The 22,407-nt window shown below is 45.4% G+C and overlaps 1 protein-coding gene across 4 annotated transcripts in view; it reads right to left on the reverse strand.

The window, feature by feature from the left end:
• Nucleotides 1-4,418: 4,418 nt before the first annotated feature.
• Nucleotides 4,419-22,407, reverse strand: part of LOC110498419 (lysyl oxidase homolog 3B) — a 104,489-nt gene continuing 86,500 nt past the window's right edge. For 3 of the 4 annotated variants that reach the window (XM_036955421.1, XM_036955423.1, XM_036955420.1), the window contains 7 exons: nt 20,242-20,305; nt 19,973-20,068; nt 16,431-16,674; nt 9,176-9,291; nt 8,642-8,778; nt 8,225-8,336; nt 4,419-5,789 (listed from right to left, as the gene is read on the reverse strand). In XM_036955421.1, the coding sequence (XP_036811316.1) occupies nt 5,716-5,789; nt 8,225-8,336; nt 8,642-8,778; nt 9,176-9,291; nt 16,431-16,674; nt 19,973-20,068; nt 20,242-20,305 (843 nt within the window). In that variant the 3' untranslated portion in view covers nt 4,419-5,715. Of the gene's footprint in view, nt 5,790-8,224; nt 8,337-8,641; nt 8,779-8,827; nt 8,890-9,175; nt 9,292-16,430; nt 16,675-19,972; nt 20,069-20,241; nt 20,306-22,407 lie in introns of those variants that run through there. The other variant, XM_036955422.1, reaches the window with a different exon arrangement.

Here is a 22,407-nt window from a genome sequence, read left to right on the forward strand (position 1 = left end):
AATAGCACCCTGTCTGTGTATTCTGACCTTGAACATCAGCATGAGAATAGCACCCTGTCTGTGTATTCTGACCTTGAACATCAGCATGAGAATAGCACCCTGTCTGTGTATTCTGACCTTGAACAACAGCATGAGAATAGCACCCTGTCTGTGTATTCTGACCTTGAACATCAGCATGAGAATAGCACCCTGTCTGTGTATTCTGACCTTGAACATCAGCATGAGAATAGCACCCTGTCTGTGTATTCTGACCTTGAACATCAGCATGAAAATAGCACCCTGTCTGTGTATTCTGACCTTGAACATCAGCATGAGAATAGCACCCTGTCTGTGTATTCTGACCTTGTACATCAGCATGAGAATAGCACCCTGTCTGTGTATTCTGACCTTGAACAACAGCATGAGAATAGCATCCTGTCTGTGTATTCTGACCTTGAACATCAGCATGAGAATATCAACGCTATTCGTTTGGGTTGGAGATCTAAGACATGAGATGTGTCTACAGATACGCTGTATTCTAACATTAAAAGGTACACAGTATTTAAAGGGATGGCTTCAGATATGCTGTATTCTAACATTAAAAGGTTTGCAGTATTTAAAGGGATGGCTTCAGATACGCTGTCTTCTAACATGAAAAGGTGTGCAGTATTTAAAGGGATGGCTTCATATAAATATACTGAAAACCCTATTGAATAAAAACTCCATGAGAAAATCTGTTGGGCAGCAAGTGGGAGGGTTTTCCTCGGTTGAATGACTTTATTCAGAGCGCAAGGGAACCACGCCTGCAGAGCGCAAGGGAACCACCGCAAGGGAACCACGCCTGCAGAGCGCAAGGGAACCACGCCTGCAGAGCGCAAGGGAACCACGCCTGCAGAGCGCATTACGAGAATGAATAAGCAAAGTCTGAATACCAAATTCTGAGAAGCGTGTAGGAAAGGCCTGCGGGGGGAAAGTGTAAATTCCTACATCGGAATCGTCCCCTTTGCGTAAAAGCAAATCCAAACTATATCCCCATAGGAGATCCACAACCAGCTGAAATCATAAGAGACCACTAGGTCCCACTAGGTCTCACTAGGTCTGAGCACCGTGTTAAAACACCCGGTGGTACAATCAGGCACAATGACACACTGACTAGGGATGGATGGTTTAACACTTGACTAGGGGTGGATGGTTTAACACTTGACTAGGGGTGGTTTAACACTTGACTAGGGGTGGATGTTTAACACTTGACTAGGGGTGGATGGTTTAACACTTGACTAAGGGTGGATGGTTTAACACTTGACTAGGGGTGGATGGTTTAACACTTGACTAGGGGTGGTTTAACACTTGACTAGGGGTGGATGGTTTAACACTTGACTAGGGGTGGATGGTTTAACACTTGACTAGGGGTGGATGGTTTAACACTTGACTAGGGGTGGTTTAACACTTGACTAGGGGTGGATGGTTTAACACTTGACTAGGGGTGGATGGTTTAACACTTGACTAGGGGTGGATGGTTTAACACTTGACTAGGGGTGGTTTAACACTTGACTAGGGATGGGTGGTTTAACACTTGACTAGGGGTGGTTTAACACTTGACTAGGGGTGGATGGTTTAACACTTGACTAGGGGTGGTTTAACACTTGACTAGGGGTGGTTTAACACTTGACTAGGGGTGGTTTAACACTTGACTAGGGGTGGATGGTTTAACACTTGACTAGGGGTGGTTTAACACTTGACTAGGGGTGGTTTAACACTTGACTAGGGATGGATGGTTTAACACTTGACTAGGGGTGGATGGTTTAACACTTGACTAGGGGTGGATGGTTTAAAACTTGGCTAGAGGTGGTTTAACACTTGACTAGGGGTGGATGGTTTAACACTTGACTAGGGATGGATGGTTTAACACTTGACTAGGGGTGGATGGTTTAACACTTGACTAGGGGTGGTTTAACACTTGACTAGGGGTGGTTTAACACTTGACTAGGGGTGGGTGGTTTAACACCTGACTAGGGTTGGATGGTTTAACACTTGACTAGGGGTGGTTTAACACTTGACTAGGGGTGGTTTAACACTTGACTAGGGGTGGATGGTTTAACACTTGACTAGGGGGGGTTTAACACTTGACTAGGGGTGGATGGTTTAACACTTGACTAGGGATGGATGGTTTAACACTTGACTAGGGGTGGATGGTTTAACACTTGACTAGGGGTGGATGGTTTAACACTTGACTAGGGGTGGATGGTTTAACACTTGACTAGGGGTGGATGGTTTAACACTTGACTAGGGGTGGATGGTTTAACACTTGACTAGGGGTGGATGGTTTAACACTTGACTAGGGGTGGATGGTTTAACACTTGACTAGGGGTGAATGGTTTAACACTTGACTAGGGGTGGATGGTTTAACACTTGACTAGGGGTGGATGGTTTAACACTTGACTAGGGGTGGATGGTTTAACACTTGACTAGGGGTGGATGGTTTAACACTTGACTAGGGGTGGATGGTTTAACACTTGACTAGGGGTGGATGGTTTAACACTTGACTAGGGGTGGATGGTTTAACACTTGACTAGGGGTGGATGGTTTAACACTTGACTAGGGATGGATGGTTTAACACTTGACTAGGGGTGGTTTAACACTTGACTAGGGGTGGTTTAACACTTGACATGGGGTGGATGGTTTAACACTTGACTAGGGGTGGATGGTTTAACACTTGACTAGGGGTGGTTTAACACTTGACTAGGGGTGGTTTAACACGTGACTAGGGGTGGTTTAACACTTGACTAGGGGTGGATGGTTTAACACTTGACTAGGGGTGGATGGTTTAACACTTGACTAGGGGTGGTTTAACACTTGACTAGGGGTGGATGGTTTAACACTTGACTAGGGATGGTTTAACACTTGACTAGGGGTGGTTTAACACTTGACTAGGGGTGGATGGTTTAACACTTGACTAGGGGTGGATGGTTTAACACTTGACTAGGGGTGGGTGGTTTAACACTTGACTAGGGGTGGATGGTTTAACACTTGACTAGGGGTGGATGGTTTAACACTTGACTAGGGGTGGATGGTTTAACACTTGACTAGGGGTGGATGGTTTAACACTTGACTAGGGGTGGGTGGTTTAACACTTGACTAGGGGTGGGTGGTTTAACACTTGACTAGGGGTGGTTTAACACTTGACTAGGGGTGGATGGTTTAACACTTGACTAGGGGTGGATGGTTTAACACTTGACTAGGGGTGGTTTAACACTTGACTAGGGGTGGTTTAACACTTGACTAGGGGTGGATGGTTTAACACTTGACTAGGGGTGGGTGGTTTAACACTTGACTAGGGGTGGATGGTTTAACACTTGACTAGGGGTGGATGGTTTAACACTTGACTAGGGGTGGATGGTTTAACACTTGACTAGGGGTGGTTTAACACTTGACTAGGGGTGGATGGTTTAACACTTGACTAGGGGTGGGTGGTTTAACACTTGACTAGGGGTGGATGGTTTAACACTTGACTAGGGGTGGATGGTTTAACACTTGACTAGGGGTGGGTGGTTTAACACTTGACTAGGGATGGATGGTTTAACACTTGACTAGGGGTGGTTTAACACTTGACTAGGGATGGGTGGTTTAACACTTGACTAGGGGTGGATGGTTTAACACTTGACTAGGGGTGGTTTAACACTTGACTAGGGGTGGATGGTTTAACACTTGACTAGGGGTGGATGGTTTAACACTTGACTAGGGGTGGATGGTTTAACACTTGACTAGGGGTGGATGGTTTAACACTTGACTAGGGGTGGTTTAACACTTGACTAGGGGTGGATGGTTTAACACTTGACTAGGGGTGGATGGTTTAACACTTGACTAGGGGTGGATGGTTTAACACTTGACTAGGGGTGGATGGTTTAACACTTGACTAGGGGTGGTTTAACACTTGACTAGGGGTGGATGGTTTAACACTTGACTAGGGGTGGGTGGTTTAACACTTGACTAGGGGTGGATGGTTTAACACTTGACTAGGGGTGGATGGTTTAACACTTGACTAGGGGTGGGTGGTTTAACACTTGACTAGGGATGGATGGTTTAACACTTGACTAGGGGTGGTTTAACACTTGACTAGGGATGGGTGGTTTAACACTTGACTAGGGGTGGATGGTTTAACACTTGACTAGGGGTGGTTTAACACTTGACTAGGGGTGGATGGTTTAACACTTGACTAGGGGTGGATGGTTTAACACTTGACTAGGGGTGGATGGTTTAACACTTGACTAGGGGTGGATGGTTTAACACTTGACTAGGGGTGGTTTAACACTTGACTAGGGGTGGATGGTTTAACACTTGACTAGGGGTGGATGGTTTAACACTTGACTAGGGGTGGATGGTTTAACACTTGACTAGGGGTGGTTTAACACTTGACTAGGGATGGATGGTTTAACACTTGACTAGGGGTGGTTTAACACTTGACTAGGGATGGATGGTTTAACACTTGACTAGGGGTGGATGGTTTAACACTTGACTAGGGGTGGTTTAACACTTGACTAGGGGTGGTTTAACACTTGACTAGGGGTGGATGGGTTAACACTTAAGAATTAGATCTTCACTATGATCTATAGTAGAACTGCATGGAGATCAAAGAGGTTGATAAAGGAGGTGTCTTTACATCTGAGCCATAACAGCTTTTGTGACAGCATGGGCGGCACCATTGAGGACATTCTCTATGACTTCTATGAGTCGGTTAACAAACATGCATACTGCCCCCTGGAGGCTGTGTCTTTACAGGTATAAAGACAAGGTTGGGGATTTACTGCCCCCTTGGAGGGTGTTGTCTGAACAGGTATAAAGACATGGTTGGGGATTTACTGCCCCCTGGAGGGTGTTGTTCGAACAGGTATAAAGACATGGTTGGGGATTTACTGCACCCCTGGAGGGTGTTGTCTGAACAGGTATAAAGACATGGTTGGGGATTTACTGCCCCCTGGAGTTACGGAATGTTTGCTCAGGAGTATAATTCATTGGCTGATCCCTCCTGATGACCTGGGCGGAATCATGTGATCCTTCCTTAACCAATAGGAAGTCCCACCCAGTTGACTACTTCAGTATGGTGAAAGTCCTCAATGGCGCTGCTGTGCTTTAGGGCTTTAGGGCACTAGAGCTGTCTATCCAAGTCTATGAGGAGAGGCAGTAGAATGGTTCTCTGACTGATGCCTCATGCTGTTAGAAAAATTAGGTCTTCTCCTGGAGCACCTTTCAAAACTAGACTGGCTATAAAAATAAAACTTCATTCAGAACTTAAACAAAACATGAATGAAAAAGGTTGCATATCAATAAATCATACATTAAGACTAGTTGTATGAAAGCTTATGAATTGTTCTTCTGTCACGCAATGTAACATAATATACTCACATTTGAACAAAACATCTAAAGTAAGTTTGTTTTTGAAAACAAAGCACTGAGTATTCCAGTATAATATAATAATAATACTAACTGAGACACACACCAACACATTCACAATACAACATGACTTTGGCATGGATCCTTCAGATCAGACTGCTGCCTTGTGGAATTTAGGCGTGTGATTGGTTGGTTGCTTTGTGATGTGATGATAAATGGTTGGTTCTGATAGGTAGCTAGGTGATGAAGGGTGATTGGTTGTCCCATTGTTTAGCATGGTGAAAGGCATCAGCCCTCCTCGTTGGCTTGTACATGGGTCTGGAACAGATTGGTGTATTGCTAGGAGGATTATGAGATCTGATTGTTGAACTGCCCTGGGTACTTCTCAAACCTCCTCTCTGCCTCCTCACTGAAGGCATCACCTGTAGGGGCAATGACACAACAGAACACAATAGTCAGAGACAGAAAGCAATGGAAGAGTCTGGAACAAGAGACAGAAAGCAATGGAAGAGTCTGGAACAAGAAACAAAACGTAAGAAGAGTCTGGTACAAGAGACAAAAGGCAATGGAAGAGTCTGGAACAAGGGACAACAGGTAAGAAGAGTCTGGTACAAGAGACAGAAGGTAAGAAGAGTCTGGAACAAGAGACAAAAGGCAATGGAAGAGTCTGGAACAAGAGACAAAAGGCAATGGAAGAGTCTGGAACAAGGGACTACAGGTAAGAAGAGTCTGGTACAAGAGACAGAAGGTAAGAAGAGTCTGGAACAAGAGACAAAAGGCAATGGAAGAGTCTGGAATAAGAGACAGAAGGTAAGAAGAGTCTGGAACATGAGACAAAAGGCAATGGAAGAGTCTGGAACAAGGGACAAAAGGTAAGAAGAGTCTGGTACAAGAGACAGAAAGCAATGGAAGAGTCTGGAACAAGAAACCAAAGGCAATGGAATAGTCTGGAACAAGAGACAGAAAGCAATGGAAGAGTCTGGAACAAGAGACAGACAGCAATGGAAGAGTCTGGTACAAGAGACAGAAAGCAAGGGAAGAGTCAGGAACAAGAGACAGAAAGCAATGGAAGAGCCTGGAACAATAAATAAAAGGTAATGGAAGAGTTTGGTACAAGAGACAGAAGGCAATGGAAGAGCCTGGTACAAGAGACAGAAAGCAATGGAAGAGTCTGGACACTTAACACGTACGTCTGAAATGGCACCCTATTCTCTATATAGTGCGCTAGACAAAAAGTAGTGCACTATATAGGTAACAGGCTGCCCTTATAGATCCAGGTCAGTAACAGGATGCCCTTATAGACCCAGGTCAGTAACAGGCTGCCCTTATAGACCCAGGTCAGTATCAGGCTGCCCTTATAGACCCAGGTCAGTAACAGGCTGCCCTGTAAGTTCCAGGTCAGTAACAGGCTGCCCATATAGACCCAGATCAGTAACGGGATGACCTTATAGACCCAGGTCAGTATCAGGCTGCCCTTATAGACCCAGGTCAGTAACAGGCTGCCCTTATAGACCCAGGTCAGTATCAGGCTGCCCTTATAGACCCAGGTCAGTAACAGGCTACCCTTATAGACCCAGGTCAGTATCAGGATGCCCTTATAGACCCAGGTCAGTATCAGGCTGCCCTTATAGACCCAGGTCAGTAACAGGATGACCTTATAGACCCAGGTCAGTAACAGGATGCCCTTATAGACCCAGGTCAGTATCAGGCTGCCCTTATAGACCCAGGTCAGTAACAGGCTGCCCTTTCAGACCCAGGTCAGTAACAGGCTGCCCTTATAGACCCAGGTCAGTATCAGGATGCCCTTATAGATCCAGGTCAGTAACAGGATGCCCTTATAGACCCAGGTCAGTAACAGGATGCCCTTATAGACCCAGGTCAGTATCAGGCTGCCCTTATAGACCCAGGTCAGTAACAGGCTGCCCTTTCAGACCCAGGTCAGTAACAGGCTGCCCTTATAGACCCAGGTCAGTAACAGGCTGCCCTTATAGACCCAGGTCAGTAACAGGCTGCCCTTATAGACCCAGGTCAGTATCAGGCTGCCCTTATAGACCCAGGTCAGTAACAGGATGCCCTTATAGACCCAGGTCAGTAACAGGCTGCCCTGTAAGTTCCAGGTCAGTAACAGGCTGCCCTTATAGACCCAGATCAGTAACAGGATGACCATATAGACCCAGGTCAGTAATAGGCTGCCCTTATAGACCCAGGTCAGTAACAGGCTGCCCTTATAGACCCAGGTCAGTATCAGGCTGCCCTTATAGACCCAGATCAGTAACAGGATGACCATATAGACCCAGGTCAGTAACAGGCTGCCCTTATAGACCCAGGTCAGTAACAGGCTGCCCTTATAGACCCAGGTCAGTATCAGGCTGCCCTTATAGACCCAGGTCGGTAACAGGATGCCCTTATAGACCCAGGTCAGTAACAGGCTGCCCTGTAAGTTCCAGGTCAGTAACAGGCTGCCCATATAGACCCAGATCAGTAACAGGATGACCATATAGACCCAGGTCAGTAACAGGCTGCTCTCTTATAGACCCAGGTCAGTAACAGGCTGCCCTTATAGACCCAGGTCAGTAACAGGCTGCCCTTATAGACCCAGGTCAGTATCAGGATGACCTTATAGACCCAGGTCAGTATCAGGATGACCTTATAGACCCAGGTCAGTAACAGGCTGCCCTTATAGACCCAGGTCAGTAACAGGATGCCCTTTCAGACCCAGGTCAGTAAGTCAGTAACAGGCTGCCCTTATATACCCAGGTCAGTAACAGGATGACCTTATATACCCAGGTCAGTAACAGGCTGCCCTTATAGACCCAGGTCAGTTTTCCATAACAAATATAGAGGTAGAGCTTCTCACCCATATGGCAATTGTGAAGCCAGATCCGGTGTCCGTCGTATTTGCAATTGCATTTCATGGCATTGTTGGTGAAGTCACTCTCTGCCACTTCAAAGTTTGGATTGATCACAATCTGAAATGATGGAACATCAAACACAATGAGTAAATAATATTGAGTTCACATCATTAAGCCACTGTTCTTCTGTCACTCCGTAGTCTGCACTTAGTCTGACTTTTCAAAGGGTCCAATTAAATGCAGACAGAATATCAGCAGCACAAGTTTGATTTTGATACTTTTTGGGGAAGCACGGTTTGACAACTCATATGTGTAGTTTGCAATATTTATAACCTCCAGTTCTTCGATGTTTAGTCGATGTTTAGTCTGATTCAGGGCCTCCCCACGATGTTTTAACAGCAATAGAAAACAAGGTTGTTCACCTGTAAGATGTAGTTTCCTGGTTTGATGTCGGTGATGTCGATCCACTGGCAGTCGATGTCATGGCGATACAGGTCCCAACACCCCACGGTGATGCCCTGCTCTCCGAAGTTAGCACACTCATACCTCTTAGAGATACCTGGAGAACACAGAACCCTCATACCTCTTAGAGATACCTGGAGAACACAGAACCCTCATACCTCTTAGAGATACCTGGAGAACACAGAACACTCATACCTCTTAGAGATACCTGGAGAACACAGAACCCTCATACCTCTTAGAGATACCCAGAGAACACAGATTACACCAATTAGACTTCTACCACCAACAATTACACATCCTCCAAAACAGGATACAGAATGTTCCACTTTGAATGTTGGATGAGATATCCCTGATCCTAACACCCAAATAAAGACGGTTTGATTGGCTGGCCATCTAGTGGAGTATGTTTTGATTGGCTGGACCTCCAATAGTCTACTCTGATTGGCTGGACCTCCAGTAGACTCTGTTCTGATACGTTTCCCTCCCAGACTCACCTTCGTGACACTCAGTGTCCTCCAGACAGAAGGAGGCCTTGTGTCCCTCAGCCACCTTGGTCCCGTTGGACGACAGCAGGTCATAGTGGGTGAAGATATCCATGCTGTGGTAGTGGCTGCATAGGGAACATAATACAGTTGAACCTCAGATCTGAGAGTGTAGGTCAGGGCTATCTGATCTGAGAGTGTAGGTCAGGGCTATCTGATCTGAGAGTATAGGTCAGGGCTATCTGATCTGAGAGTATAGGTCAGGGCTATCTGATCTGAGAGTATAAGTCAGGGGTATCTGATCTGAGAGTATAGGTCAGGGGTATCTGATCTGAGAGTATAGGTCAGGGCTATCTGATCTGAGAGTATAGGTCAGGGGTATCTGATCTGAGAGTATAGGTCAGGGGTATCTGATCTGAGAGTATAGGTCAGGGATATCTGATCTGAGAGTATAGGTCAGGGGTATCTGATCTGAGAGTATAGCTCAGGGCTATCTGATCTGAGAGTATAGGTCAGGGCTATCTGATCTGAGAGTATAGGTCAGGGCTATCTGATCTGAGAGTATAGGTCAGGGGTATCTGATCTGAGAGTATAGGTCAGGGGTATCTGATCTGAGATTAGAGGTCATCGGTATCTGATCTGAGAGTATAGGTCAGGGGTGTCTGATCTGAGAGTATAGGTCAGGGGTATCTGATTTGAGAGTATAGGTCAGGGATATCTGATCTGAGAGTATAGGTCAGGGGTATCTGATCTGAGAGTATAGGTCAGGGGTATCTGATCTGACAGTATAGGTCAGGGGTATCTGATCTGAGAGTATAGGTCAGGGGTATCTGATCTGAGAGTATAGGTCAGGGGTATCTGATCTGAGAGTATAGGTCAGGACTATCTGATCTGAGAGTATAGGTCAGGGGTATCTGATCTGAGAGTATAGGTCAGGGGTATCTGATCTGAGAGTATAGGTCAGGGGTATCTGATCTGAGAGTATAGGTCAGGGGTATCTGATCTGAGAGTATAGGTCAGGGCTATCTGATCTGAGAGTATAGGTCAGGGGTATCTGATCTGAGAGTATAGGTCAGGGGTATCTGATCTGAGAGTATAGGTCAGGGATATCTGATCTGAGAGTATAGGTCAGGGGTATCTGATCTGAGAGTATAGCTCAGGGCTATCTGATCTGAGAGTATAGGTCAGGGCTATCTTATCTGAGAGTATAGGTCAGGGCTATCTGATCTGAGAGTATAGGTCAGGGGTATCTGATCTGAGAGTATAGGTCAGGGGTATCTGATCTGAGATTAGAGGTCATCGGTATCTGATCTGAGAGTATAGGTCAGGGGTGTCTGATCTGAGAGTATAGGTCAGGGGTATCTGATCTGAGAGTATAGGTCAGGGGTATCTGATCTGAGAGTATAGGTCAGGGCTATCTGATCTGAGAGTATAGGTCAGGGGTATCTGATCTGACAGTATAGGTCAGGGCTATCTGATCTGACAGTATAGGTCAGGGCTATCTGATCTGAGAGTATAGGTCAGGGCTATCTGATCTGAGAGTATAGGTCAGGGCTATCTGATCTGAGAGTATAGGTCAGGGATATCTGATCTGAGAGTATAGGTCAGGGGTATCTGATCTGAGAGTATAGGTCAGGGCTATCTGATCTGAGAATATAGGTCAGGGGTATCTGATCTGACAGTATAGGTCAGGGATATCTGATCTGAGAGTATAGGTCAGGGCTATCTGATCTGAGAGTATAGGTCAGGGGTATCTGATCTGAGAGTATAGGTCAGGGGTATCTGATCTGAGAGTATAGGTCAGGGCTATCTGATCTGAGAGTATAGGTCAGGGGTATCTGATCTGAGAGTATAGGTCAGGGGTATCTGATCTGAGAGTATAGGTCAGGGATATCTGATCTGAGAGTATAGGTCAGGGGTATCTGATCTGAGAGTATAGGTCAGGGGTATCTGATCTGAGAGTATAGGTCAGGGCTATCTGATCTGAGAGTATAGGTCAGGGCTATCTGATCTGAGAGTATAGGTCAGGGCTATCTGATCTGAGAGTATAGGTCAGGGGTATCTGATCTGAGAGTATAGGTCAGGGGTATCTGATCTGAGAGTATAGGTCAGGGCTATCTGATCTGAGAGTATAGGTCAGGGGTATCTGATCTGAGAGTATAGGTCAGGGATATCTGATCTGAGAGTATAGGTCAGGGGTATCTGATCTGAGAGTATAGCTCAGGGCTATCTGATCTGAGAGTATAGGTCAGGGCTATCTGATCTGAGAGTATAGGTCAGGGCTATCTGATCTGAGAGTATAGGTCAGGGGTATCTGATCTGAGAGTATAGGTCAGGGGTATCTGATCTGAGATTAGAGGTCATCGGTATCTGATCTGAGAGTATAGGTCAGGGGTGTCTGATCTGAGAGTATAGGTCAGGGGTATCTGATTTGAGAGTATAGGTCAGGGGTATCTGATCTGAGAGTATAGTTCAAGGGTATCTGATCTGAGAGTATAGGTCAGGGATATCTGATCTGAGAGTATAGTTCAAGGGTACCTGATCTGAGAGTATAGGTCAGGGGTATCTGATCTGACAGTATAGGTCAGGGGTATCTGATCTGAGAGTATAGGTCAGGGGTATCTGATCTGAGAGTATAGGTCAGGGGTATCTGATCTGAGAGTATAGGTCAGGACTATCTGATCTGAGAGTATAGGTCAGGGGTATCTGATCTGAGAGTATAGGTCAGGGGTATCTGATCTGAGAGTATAGGTCAGGGGTATCTGATCTGAGAGTATTGGTCAGGGATATCTGATCTGAGAGTATAGGTCAGGGCTATCTGATCTGAGAGTATAGGTCAGGGGTATCTGATCTGAGAGTATAGGTCAGGGCTATCTGATCTGAGAGTATAGGTCAGGGGTATCTGATCTGAGAGTATAGGTCAGGGGTATCTGATCTGAGAGTATAGGTCAGGGGTGTCTGATCTGAGAGTATAGGTCAGGGGTATCTGATTTGAGAGTATAGGTCAGGGATATCTGATCTGAGAGTATAGGTCAGGGGTATCTGATCTGAGAGTATAGGTCAGGGGTATCTGATCTGAGAGTATAGGTCAGGGGTATCTGATCTGAGAGTATAGGTCAGGGCTATCTGATCTGAGAGTATAGGTCAGGGGTATCTGATCTGAGAGTATAGGTCAGGGGTATCTGATCTGAGAGTATAGGTCAGGGCTATCTGATCTGAGAGTATAGGTCAGGGGTATCTGATCTGAGAGTATAGGTCAGGGGTATCTGATCTGAGAGTATAGGTCAGGGATATCTAATCTGAGAGTATAGGTCAGGGGTATCTGATCTGAGAGTATAGGTCAGGGCTATCTGATCTGAGAGTATAGGTCAGGGCTATCTGATCTGAGAGTATAGGTCAGGGCTATCTGATCTGAGAGTATAGGTCAGGGGTATCTGATCTGAGAGTATAGGTCAGGGGTATCTGATCTGAGATTAGAGGTCATCGGTATCTGATCTGAGAGTATAGGTCAGGGGTGTCTGATCTTAGAGTATAGGTCAGGGGTATCTGATTTGAGAGTATAGGTCAGGGATATCTGATCTGAGAGTATAGGTCAGGGGTATCTGATCTGAGAGTATAGGTCAGGGGTATCTGATCTGAGAGTATAGGTCAGGGCTATCTGATCTGAGAGTGTAGGTCAGGGGTATCTGATCTGAGAGTATAGGTCAGGGCTATCTGATCTGAGAGTATAGGTCAGGGGTATCTGATCTGAGAGTATAGGTCAGGGGTATCTGATCTGAGAGTATAGGTCAGGGGTATCTGATATGAGAGTATAGGTCAGGGGTATCTGATCTGAGAGTATAGGTCAGGGGTATCTGATCTGAGAGTATAGGTCAGGGGTATCTGATCTGACAGTATATGTCAGGGCTATCTGATCTGAGAGTATAGGTCAGGGATATCTGATCTGACAGTATAGGTCAGGGCTATCTGACCTGAGAGTATAGGTCAGGGCTATCTGATCTGAGAGTATAGGTCAGGGCTATCTGATCTGAGAGTATAGGTCAGGGCTATCTGATCTGAGAGTATAGGTCAGGGCTATCTGATCTGAGAGTATAGGTCAGGGGTATCTGATCTGAGATTAGAGGTCATCGGTATCTGATCTGAGAGTATAGGTCAGGGGTGTCTGATCTGAGAGTATAGGTCAGGGGTATCTGATTTGAGAGTATAGGTCAGGGATATCTGATCTGAGAGTATAGGTCAGGGGTATCTGATCTGAGATTAGAGGTCATCGGTATCTGATCTGAGAGTATAGGTCAGGGGTGTCTGATCTGAGAGTATAGGTCAGGGGTATCTGATTTGAGAGTATAGGTCAGGGATATCTGATCTGAGAGTATAGGTCAGGGGTATCTGATCTGAGAGTATAGGTCAGGGGTATCTGATCTGAGAGTATAGGTCAGGGCTATCTGATCTGAGAGTGTAGGTCAGGGGTATCTGATCTGAGAGTATAGGTCAGGGCTATCTGATCTGAGAGTATAGGTCAGGGATATCTGATCTGAGAGTATAGGTCAGGGCTATCTGATCTGAGAGTATAGGTCAGGGCTATCTGATCTGAGAGTATAGGTCAGGGCTATCTGATCTGAGAGTATAGGTCAGGGATATCTGATCTGAGAGTATAGGTCAGGGGTATCTGATCTGAGAGTATAGGTCAGGGGTATCTGATCTGAGAGTATAGGTCAGGGCTATCTGATCTGAGAGTGTAGGTCAGGGGTATCTGATCTGAGAGTATAGGTCAGGGCTATCTGATCTGAGAGTATAGGTCAGGGGTATCTGATCTGAGAGTATAGGTCAGGGGTATCTGATCTGAGAGTATAGGTCAGGGCTATCTGATCTGAGAGTATAGGTCAGGGGTATCTGATCTGAGAGTATAGGTCAGGGGTATCTGATCTGAGAGTATAGGTCAGGGATATCTGATCTGAGAGTATAGGTCAGGGCTATCTGATCTGAGAGTATAGGTCAGGGGTATCTGATCTGACAGTATAGGTCAGGGGTATCTGATCTGAGAGTATAGGTCAGGGGTATCTGATCTGAGAGTATAGGTCAGGGGTATCTGATCTGAGAGTATAGGTCAGGGGTATCTGATCTGAGAGTATAGGTCAGGGGTATCTGATCTGAGAGTATAGGTCAGGGGTATCTATGAGATTTCTGTAAAAACAAAACAAAGATAAAGCATTGTGTTCCTATTTTTTTATTATTAATCTCAGGCTGTTGGCGGTAGGTGCACCTGATTCAGCTGCCCTGTGTGCCGGGTAGGCGAACTGTTGCTATTTGGAACCATTTCATGTGTCTGAATGTACAAATTCTGCATTCCCGGTGGGCCCAGAGGGCAAATCAAGTGCACTATAGGCCTACCGCTGGCTAAGATGTCCGTGTCTGCAGTAACGTAACAGGCTTAAACGAAAGCTATATCAAAGTTGATACTGTGATACTGTTCAAAACGTTTAAAACCACGACTAGAGAGAGACTGTCAACGACTACAGCACAGTGCTGCTGTTTCTAAATGTTTAAAACCATCACTAGAGAGAGACTGTCAACGACTACAGCACAGTGCTGCTGTTTCTAAATGTTTAAAACCATCACTAGAGAGAGACTGTCAACGACTACAGCACAGTGCTGCTGTTTCTAAATGTTTAAAACCACGACTAGAGAGAGACTGTCAACGACTACAGCACAGTGCTGCTGTTTCTAAATGTTTAAAACCATCACTAGAGAGAGACTGTCAACGACTACAGCACAGTGCTGCTGTTTCTAAATGTTTAAAACCATCACTAGAGAGAGACTGTCAACGACTACAGCACAGTGCTGCTGTTTCTAAATGTTTAAAACCATCACTAGAGAGAGACTGTCAACGACTACAGCACAGTGCTGCTGTTTCTAAATGTTTAAAACCATCACTAGAGAGAGACTGTCAACGACTACAGCACAGTGCTGCTGTTTCTAAATGTTTAAAACCATCACTAGAGAGAGACTGTCAACGACTACAGCACAGTGCTGCTGTTTCTAAATGTTTAAAACCATCACTAGAGAGAGACTGTCAACGACTACAGCACAGTGCTGCTGTTTCTAAACGTTTAAAACCATCACTAGAGAGACTGTCAACGAAAGTAATGTCATGTTAAAGGTAAGGTAAAGGTAATGTATTGTTAATGATAATGTATTCTTAACGGTAATGTAAAGGTAATGTATTGGTATAGGTAATGTAGTGGTAAATGTAATGTAAAGGTAATGTATTGGTATAGGTAATGTAGTGGTAAATGTAAGGTAAATGTAATGTATTCTTAATGGTAAGGTAAAGGTAATGTATTGTTAAAGGTAATGTATTCTTAACGGTAAGGTAAAGGTAATGTATTGTTAAAGGTAATGTATTCTTAACGGTAAGGTAAAGGTAATGTATTGTTAAATGTAAGGTAATGGTACGGTAAATGTAATGTATTGTAAAAGGTAATGTATTGTTAAATGTAATGTATTGTTAAAGGTATATGTAAAGGTAATGTATTGGTATAGGTAATGTATTGTTAAATGTAAGGTAAAGGTAATGTATTGGTATAGGTAATGTATTGTTAAATGTAAGGTAAAGGTAATGTATTCTTAACGGTAAGGTAAAGGTAATGTATTGGTATAGGTAATGTAGTGGTAAATGTAAGGTAAATGTAATGTATTCTTAATGGTAAGGTAAAGGTAATGTATTGTTAAAGGTAATGTATTCTTAATGGTAAGGTAAAGGTAATGTATTGTTAAAGGTAATGTATTCTTAATGGTAAGGTAAAGGTAATGTATTGTTAAAGGTAATGTATTCTTAACGGTAATGTAAAGGTAATGTATTGTTAAAGGTAATGTATTCTTAACGGTAAGGTAAAGGTAATGTATTGTTAAATGTAAGGTAAAGGTAATGTATTCTTAACGGTAAGGTAAAGGTAATGTATTGGTATAGGTAATGTAGTGGTAAATGTAAGGTAAATGTAATGTATTCTTAACGGTAAGGTAAAGGTAATGTATTGTTAAATGTAAGGTAAAGGTAATGCATGGTTAAAGGTAATGTAATGTTAAGGTAATGCATGGTTAAAGGTAATGTAATGTTAGGGGAATGTAAAACTACTTATTATACCGTAAATACTCCCAATTGTTATAATTTATTTTATTTTATTGAAAATAATTGGCGGACCACCTGCAGCACCCCTGCGGACCACAGGTTGGAAACCACTGCGCTAGATGACTAGGTTGCCATAGTTACCCGTGACAGGCGTGCCAGACCCAGGAGTGGCGTCCAGCCTTGGGCCTGAAGTCGGCCCGTCCGATGTTGTGGATCTGAGAGGAGAACCGTAGCAGGCGGCGGTGTCCGTAGGGCCAGTTAGCACTAGCAGCAGACTTAGACAGACAGTTCTCCTCCGCTGCGCAGTACAGCATGTGGAGCGGGCGGTCCTCAATGTACACGGACTGCTGGACCAGGGGAGCATTCGGGACCAGGTCAGACGCAGCTGGGAGGAGAGAGGAGGAGAGGAGGAGGAGGGGGAGGAGGAGAGAGGAGGAGAGGAGGAGGAGAGAGGAGGAGAGGAGAAGGAGAGGAGGAGAGGAGGAGGAGAGAGGAGGAGAGAGGAGGAGAGGAGGAGGAGAGACGAGGAGAGGAGGAGGAGGGGAGGAGGAGGGGGAGGAGGAGAGAGGAGGAGGGGGAGGAGGAGAGAGGAGGAGGGGGAGGAGGAGAGAGGAGGAGAGGAGGAGGAGAGAGGAGGAGGAGAGGAGGAGGGGGAGGAGGAGGGGGAGGAGGAGAGAGGAGGAGAGGAGGAGGAGAGAGGAGGAGAGAGGAGGGGAGGAGGAACGGTCAAACTGTCAACATGTACTGAGCAGTAGTTTCCATTGCCACTTGTTTTATGTTGGCTGTTTAGAACAGTGGGGTCAGTTTAGCTAAACCCAGGGTGCATCAGAGTGGGGTCAGTTTAACTAAACCCAGGGTGTGTCAGAGTGGGGTCAGTTTAACTAAACCCAGGGTGTGTCAGAGTGGGGTCAGTTTAGCTAAACCCAGGGTGCATCAGAGTGGGGTCAGTTTAACTAAACCCAGGGTGTGTCAGAGTGGGGTCAGTTTAACTAAACCCAGGGTGCGTCAGAGTGGGGTCAGTTTAACTAAACCCAGGGTGTGTCAGAGTGGGGTCAGTTTAACTAAACCCAGGGTCAGTTCAGGGTGGGGTCAGTTTAGCTAAACCCAGGGTGCGTCAGAGTGGGGTCAGTTTAACTAAACCCAGGGTGTGTCAGAGTGGGGTCAGTTTAACTAAACCCAGGGTGTGTCAGAGTGGGGTCAGTTTAACTAAACCCAGGGTGCGTCAGAGTGGGGTCAGTTTAGCTATTTGCCGTGCGCGTTGCTATTTGCCGTGTGCGTTGCTATTTGTCGTGCTCGTTGCTATTTGCGTTGCGCATTGCTATTTGCCGGGCGCGTTGCTATTTGCCGGGCGCGTTGCTATTTGCCGTGCGCGTTGCTATTTGTCGTGCGCGTTGCTATTTGCCGTGCTCGTTGCTATTTGCCGTGCGCGTTGCTATTTGTCGTGCTCGTTGCTATTTGTCGTGCGCGTTGCTATTTGTCGTGCTCGTTGCTATTTGCCGTGCGCGTTGCTATTTGCCGTGCGCGTTGCTATTTGTAGTGCTCGTTGCTATTTGTCGTGCTCGTTGCTATTTGCCGTGCGCGTTGCTATTTGTCGTGCTCGTTGCTATTTGCCGTGCGCGTTGCTATTTGTCGTGCGCGTTGCTATTTGTCGTGCGCGTTGCTATTTGCAGCGATCGTTGCTATTTGCCGCGCTCGTTGCTATTTGTCGTGCTCGTTGCTATTTGTCGTGCTCGTTGCTATTTGTCGTGCTCGTTGCTATTTGTCGTGCTCGTTGCTATTTGTCGTGCGCGTTGCTATTTGCCGTGCGCGTTGCTATTTGCCGTGCGCATTGCCCAAAATGCGGGCTTAAAACAATCCACATTAAAAAAATGATCCTCTGTTGCCAAATCATGCTATCTGGTACAGTATTTTGAATGATTTTATTTATGTATGTATGTACGAGTAATTATATAGCTAATTTTGGCTAATTGAATTCAATTTACTTTAGGGGAAGCTTATCTTCCTATTGGACGCGCTGCCTACGCCGACATCAATGTGAAAGTAACTGATGCATAAAACATCTGGTGACACTGCCTGTAGTAATGTGTGGATCTCTTTATTAGTGAAGTACCAGTCATGTTGTTGCTCTGTCATGTAGACAGGGCTCTAACTCATCTAGATCCACAATGTGATAGGGTGCAGGCCAGGCAGCAGGCTGTTAGCCAGCTTAGTGTCTGCAACTAGCACAGTCAGTGTAGTCAGCTCAGCTATCCCCATTGAGACCGTGTCTGTGCCTCGATCTAAGTTGGGAAAAACTAAACATGGTGGTGTTCGCCTTAGCAATCTCACTGGGATAAAGACCTCCTCTTTTCCTGTCATTATTGAAAGAGATTGTGATACCTCACATCTCAAAATAGGGCAACTTAATGTTAGATCCCTCACTTCCAAGGCAGTTATAGTCAATGAACTAATCACTGATCATAATATTTATGTGATTAGCCTGACTGAAACATGGCTTAAACCTGATTAATTTACTGTGTTAAATGAGGCTTCTCCTCCTGGTTACATTAGTGACCATATCCCGCGCGCATCCCGCAAAGGTGGAGGTGTTGCTAACATTTACGATAGCAAATTTCAATTTACAAAAAAGAAAATGACTGCGTTTTCGTCTTTTGAGCTTCTAGTCATGAAATCTATGCAGCTCAACTCAATCACTTTTTATAGCTACTGTTTACAGGCCTCCTGGGCCCTATACAGCGTTCCTAACTGAGTTCCCTGAATTCCTATCGGACCTTGTAGTCATAGCAGATAATATTCTAATTTTTGGTGACTTTAATATTCACACGGAAAAGTCCACAGACCCACTCCAAAAGGCTTTCGGAGCCATCATCGACTAAGTGGGTTTTGTCCAACATGTCTCTGGACCCACTCACTGTCACAGTCATACTCTGGACCTAGTTTTGTCCCGTGGAATAAATATTGTGGATCTTAATGTTTTTCCTCATAATCCTGGACTATCGGACCACTATTTTATTACGTTTGCAATCGCAACAAATAATCTGCTCAGACCCTAACCAAGGATAATCAAAAGCTGTGCTATAAATTCTCAGACATCCCAAAGATTCCTAGATGCCCTTCCAGACTCCCTCCAGCTACCCACGGAGGTCAGAGGACAAAAATCAGTTAACCATCTAACGGGGGATCTAAATGTAACCTTGTGTAATACCCAGGATGCAGCCTGACCCCTAAAAACAAAAAACATTTGTCATAGCCTGGTTCCTCTCTAGGTTTCTACCTAGGTTTTAGCCTTTCTAGGGAGTTTTTCCTAGCCACCGTGCTTCAACACCTGCATTGCTTGCTGTTTGGGGTTTTAGGCTGGGTTTCTGTACAGCACGTTGAGATATCAGCTGATGTAAAAAGGGCTTTATAAATACGTTTGATTAATTGATTGACATTAGAACTCATCCATTATATAATTCACTGTTGTATTTCCACTTTTTCAGAATTAAACACACTCTTGGTTAAAACAATTGCCAAGCAATACCTTAAAATGCCTTAGCCCATTCACTGTGCCATGCCGTTCCTGCTCTATGTGGTTATTAAACCAACTCAATCTGTCGTCCGTGCCCTTACAAACACCTGGAACACATGGAGCTAAGAAGCCCTGAAGAATATCCAGCCCAACAGGTCCTTCAGGAACTCACTCTCTGAGCAGATGACCCCAGCAGAGAACTTGGCAGCAGTCTTCTGACAGCTGACAGTCCTGTGATGCTGGCAGTGGCTCAGAGACATCTCGTTTCCTATACAAAGGGAAGGGGATGTTATTAGACACTTTTCTGAAATTTACCACTAATCTAATCTGATTTTTTTTTTAATTTTCAAGGATTTTAAGGAATTTTCATAACATGTAAACTATATAAATACGTTTTTTTGTTTAATATTTGGTAAATTACCAGGAGTTTCACAATCCTACCTGTACATTTCACTCCACTCATCACCATCTCGGTCACGTTACTACTGTCCCAGTACCATGTTTCCTTGGCAACAGGGGAAACACAAACAAATAGCAGGAGGTTATCATCAAACCTTGATTTATCCAGGAAGTCCCATTGAGACCTATTTTACAAGGGACACTTGGCAATAGGTTATGATAATAATAATAATAATTGATTGGAGTGCTTTTCCTGTAGCTCAAAGAGCTTTATGTAGTAATGGGAAAACCTCTTCCTCTACCAATGTGTAGCACCTATCTGAAAGGTGCCAAAACGATCACCACACACCAGCTATCTTGGTGGAGAGGTGAGGAGTGAAACGATCACCACACACCAGCTATCTTGGTGGAGAGGTGAGGGGTGAAACGATCACCACACACCAGCTATCTTGGTGGAGAGGTGAGGAGTGAAACGATCACCACACACCAGCTATCTTGGTGGAGAGGTGAGGGGTGAAACGATCACCACACACCAGCTATCTTGGTGGAGACGTGAGGGGTGAAACGATCACCACACACCAGCTATCTTGGTGGAGAGGTGAGGAGTGAAACGATCACCACACACCAGCTATCTTGGTGGAGAGGTGAGGAGTGAAACGATCACCACACACCAGCTATCTTGGTGGAGAGGTGAGGAGTGAAACGATCACCACATACCAGCTATCTTGGTGGAGAGGTGAGGGGTGAAACGATCACCACACACCAGCTATCTTGGTGGAGAGGTGAGGGGTGAAACGATCACCACAAACCAGCTATCTTGGTGGAGAGGTGAGGGGTGAAACGATCACCACACACCAGCTATCTTGGTGGAGAGGTGAGGGGTGAAACGATCACCACACACCAGCTATCTTGGTGGAGAGGTGAGGGGTGAAACGATCACCACAAACCAGCTATCTTGGTGGAGAGGTGAGGAGTGAAACGATCACCACACACCAGCTATCTTGGTGGAGAGGTGAGGGGTGAAACGATCACCACACACCAGCTATCTTGGTGGAGAGGTGAGGGGTGAAACGATCACCACACACCAGCTATCTTGGTGGAGAGGTGAGGGGTGAAACGATCACCACAAACCAGCTATCTTGGTGGAGAGGTGAGGGGTGAAACGATCACCACACACCAGCTATCTTGGTGGAGAGGTGAGGGGTGAAACGATCACCACACACCAGCTATCTTGGTGGAGAGGTGAGGGGTGAAACGATCACCACACACCAGCTATCTTGGTGGAGAGGTGAGGGGTGAAACGATCACCACACACCAGCTATCTTGGTGGAGAGGTGAGGGGTGAAACGATCACCACACACCAGCTATCTTGGTGGAGAGGTGAGGGGTGAAACGATCACCACACACCAGCTATCTTGGTGGAGAGGTGAGGGGTGAAACGATCACCACACACCAGCTATCTTGGTGGAGAGGTGAGGGGTGAAACGATCACCACACACCAGCTATCTTGGTGGAGAGGTGAGGGGTGAAACAATCACCACACACCAGCTATCTTGGTGGAGAGGTGAGGGGTGAAACGATCACCACACACCAGCTATCTTGGTGGAGAGGTGAGGGGTGAAACGATCACCACACACCAGCTATCTTGGTGGAGAGGTGAGGAGTGAAACGATCACCACACACCAGCTATCTTGGTGGAGAGGTGAGGGGTGAAACGATCACCACACACCAGCTATCTTGGTGGAGAGGTGAGGAGTGAAACGATCACCACACACCAGCTATCTTGGTGGAGAGGTGAGGGGTGAAATGTCAAATAGGTTAGCATAGCTAGGTTTCCATCCAATTGGCAACACATTTTCACATGAATATTCTAAAGTCTGCATGAAAACAATATTCTCATTTTACCCCAAGAGTTGTGTTTCCATCAAATTGTCTTGTTGCGGATAAAAGGCTGTGTGTGATGGCGTAGTGCACATAAAAATACCGTTTGCGGTTAAATTCCCATGTCCCAAGTTAAATAGGTTTCCATCTCATTTTAAACTCTACTGATGGTTTTGTCTACAGCGAATGTCACCTCTGGTCTTGACACTGGCGCTCTATGATGACATCACTGGCGCTCTAGTCAGATACAGGGGGGTATAGTCTACATGATGACATCACTGGTGCTCTAGTCAGATACAGGGGAGTATAGTCTTCATGATGACATCA

The sequence above is a fragment of the Oncorhynchus mykiss genome, chromosome 19 (genome assembly GCF_013265735.2).
Source record: "Oncorhynchus mykiss isolate Arlee chromosome 19, USDA_OmykA_1.1, whole genome shotgun sequence".
Lineage (NCBI taxonomy): Eukaryota > Metazoa > Chordata > Actinopteri > Salmoniformes > Salmonidae > Oncorhynchus > Oncorhynchus mykiss.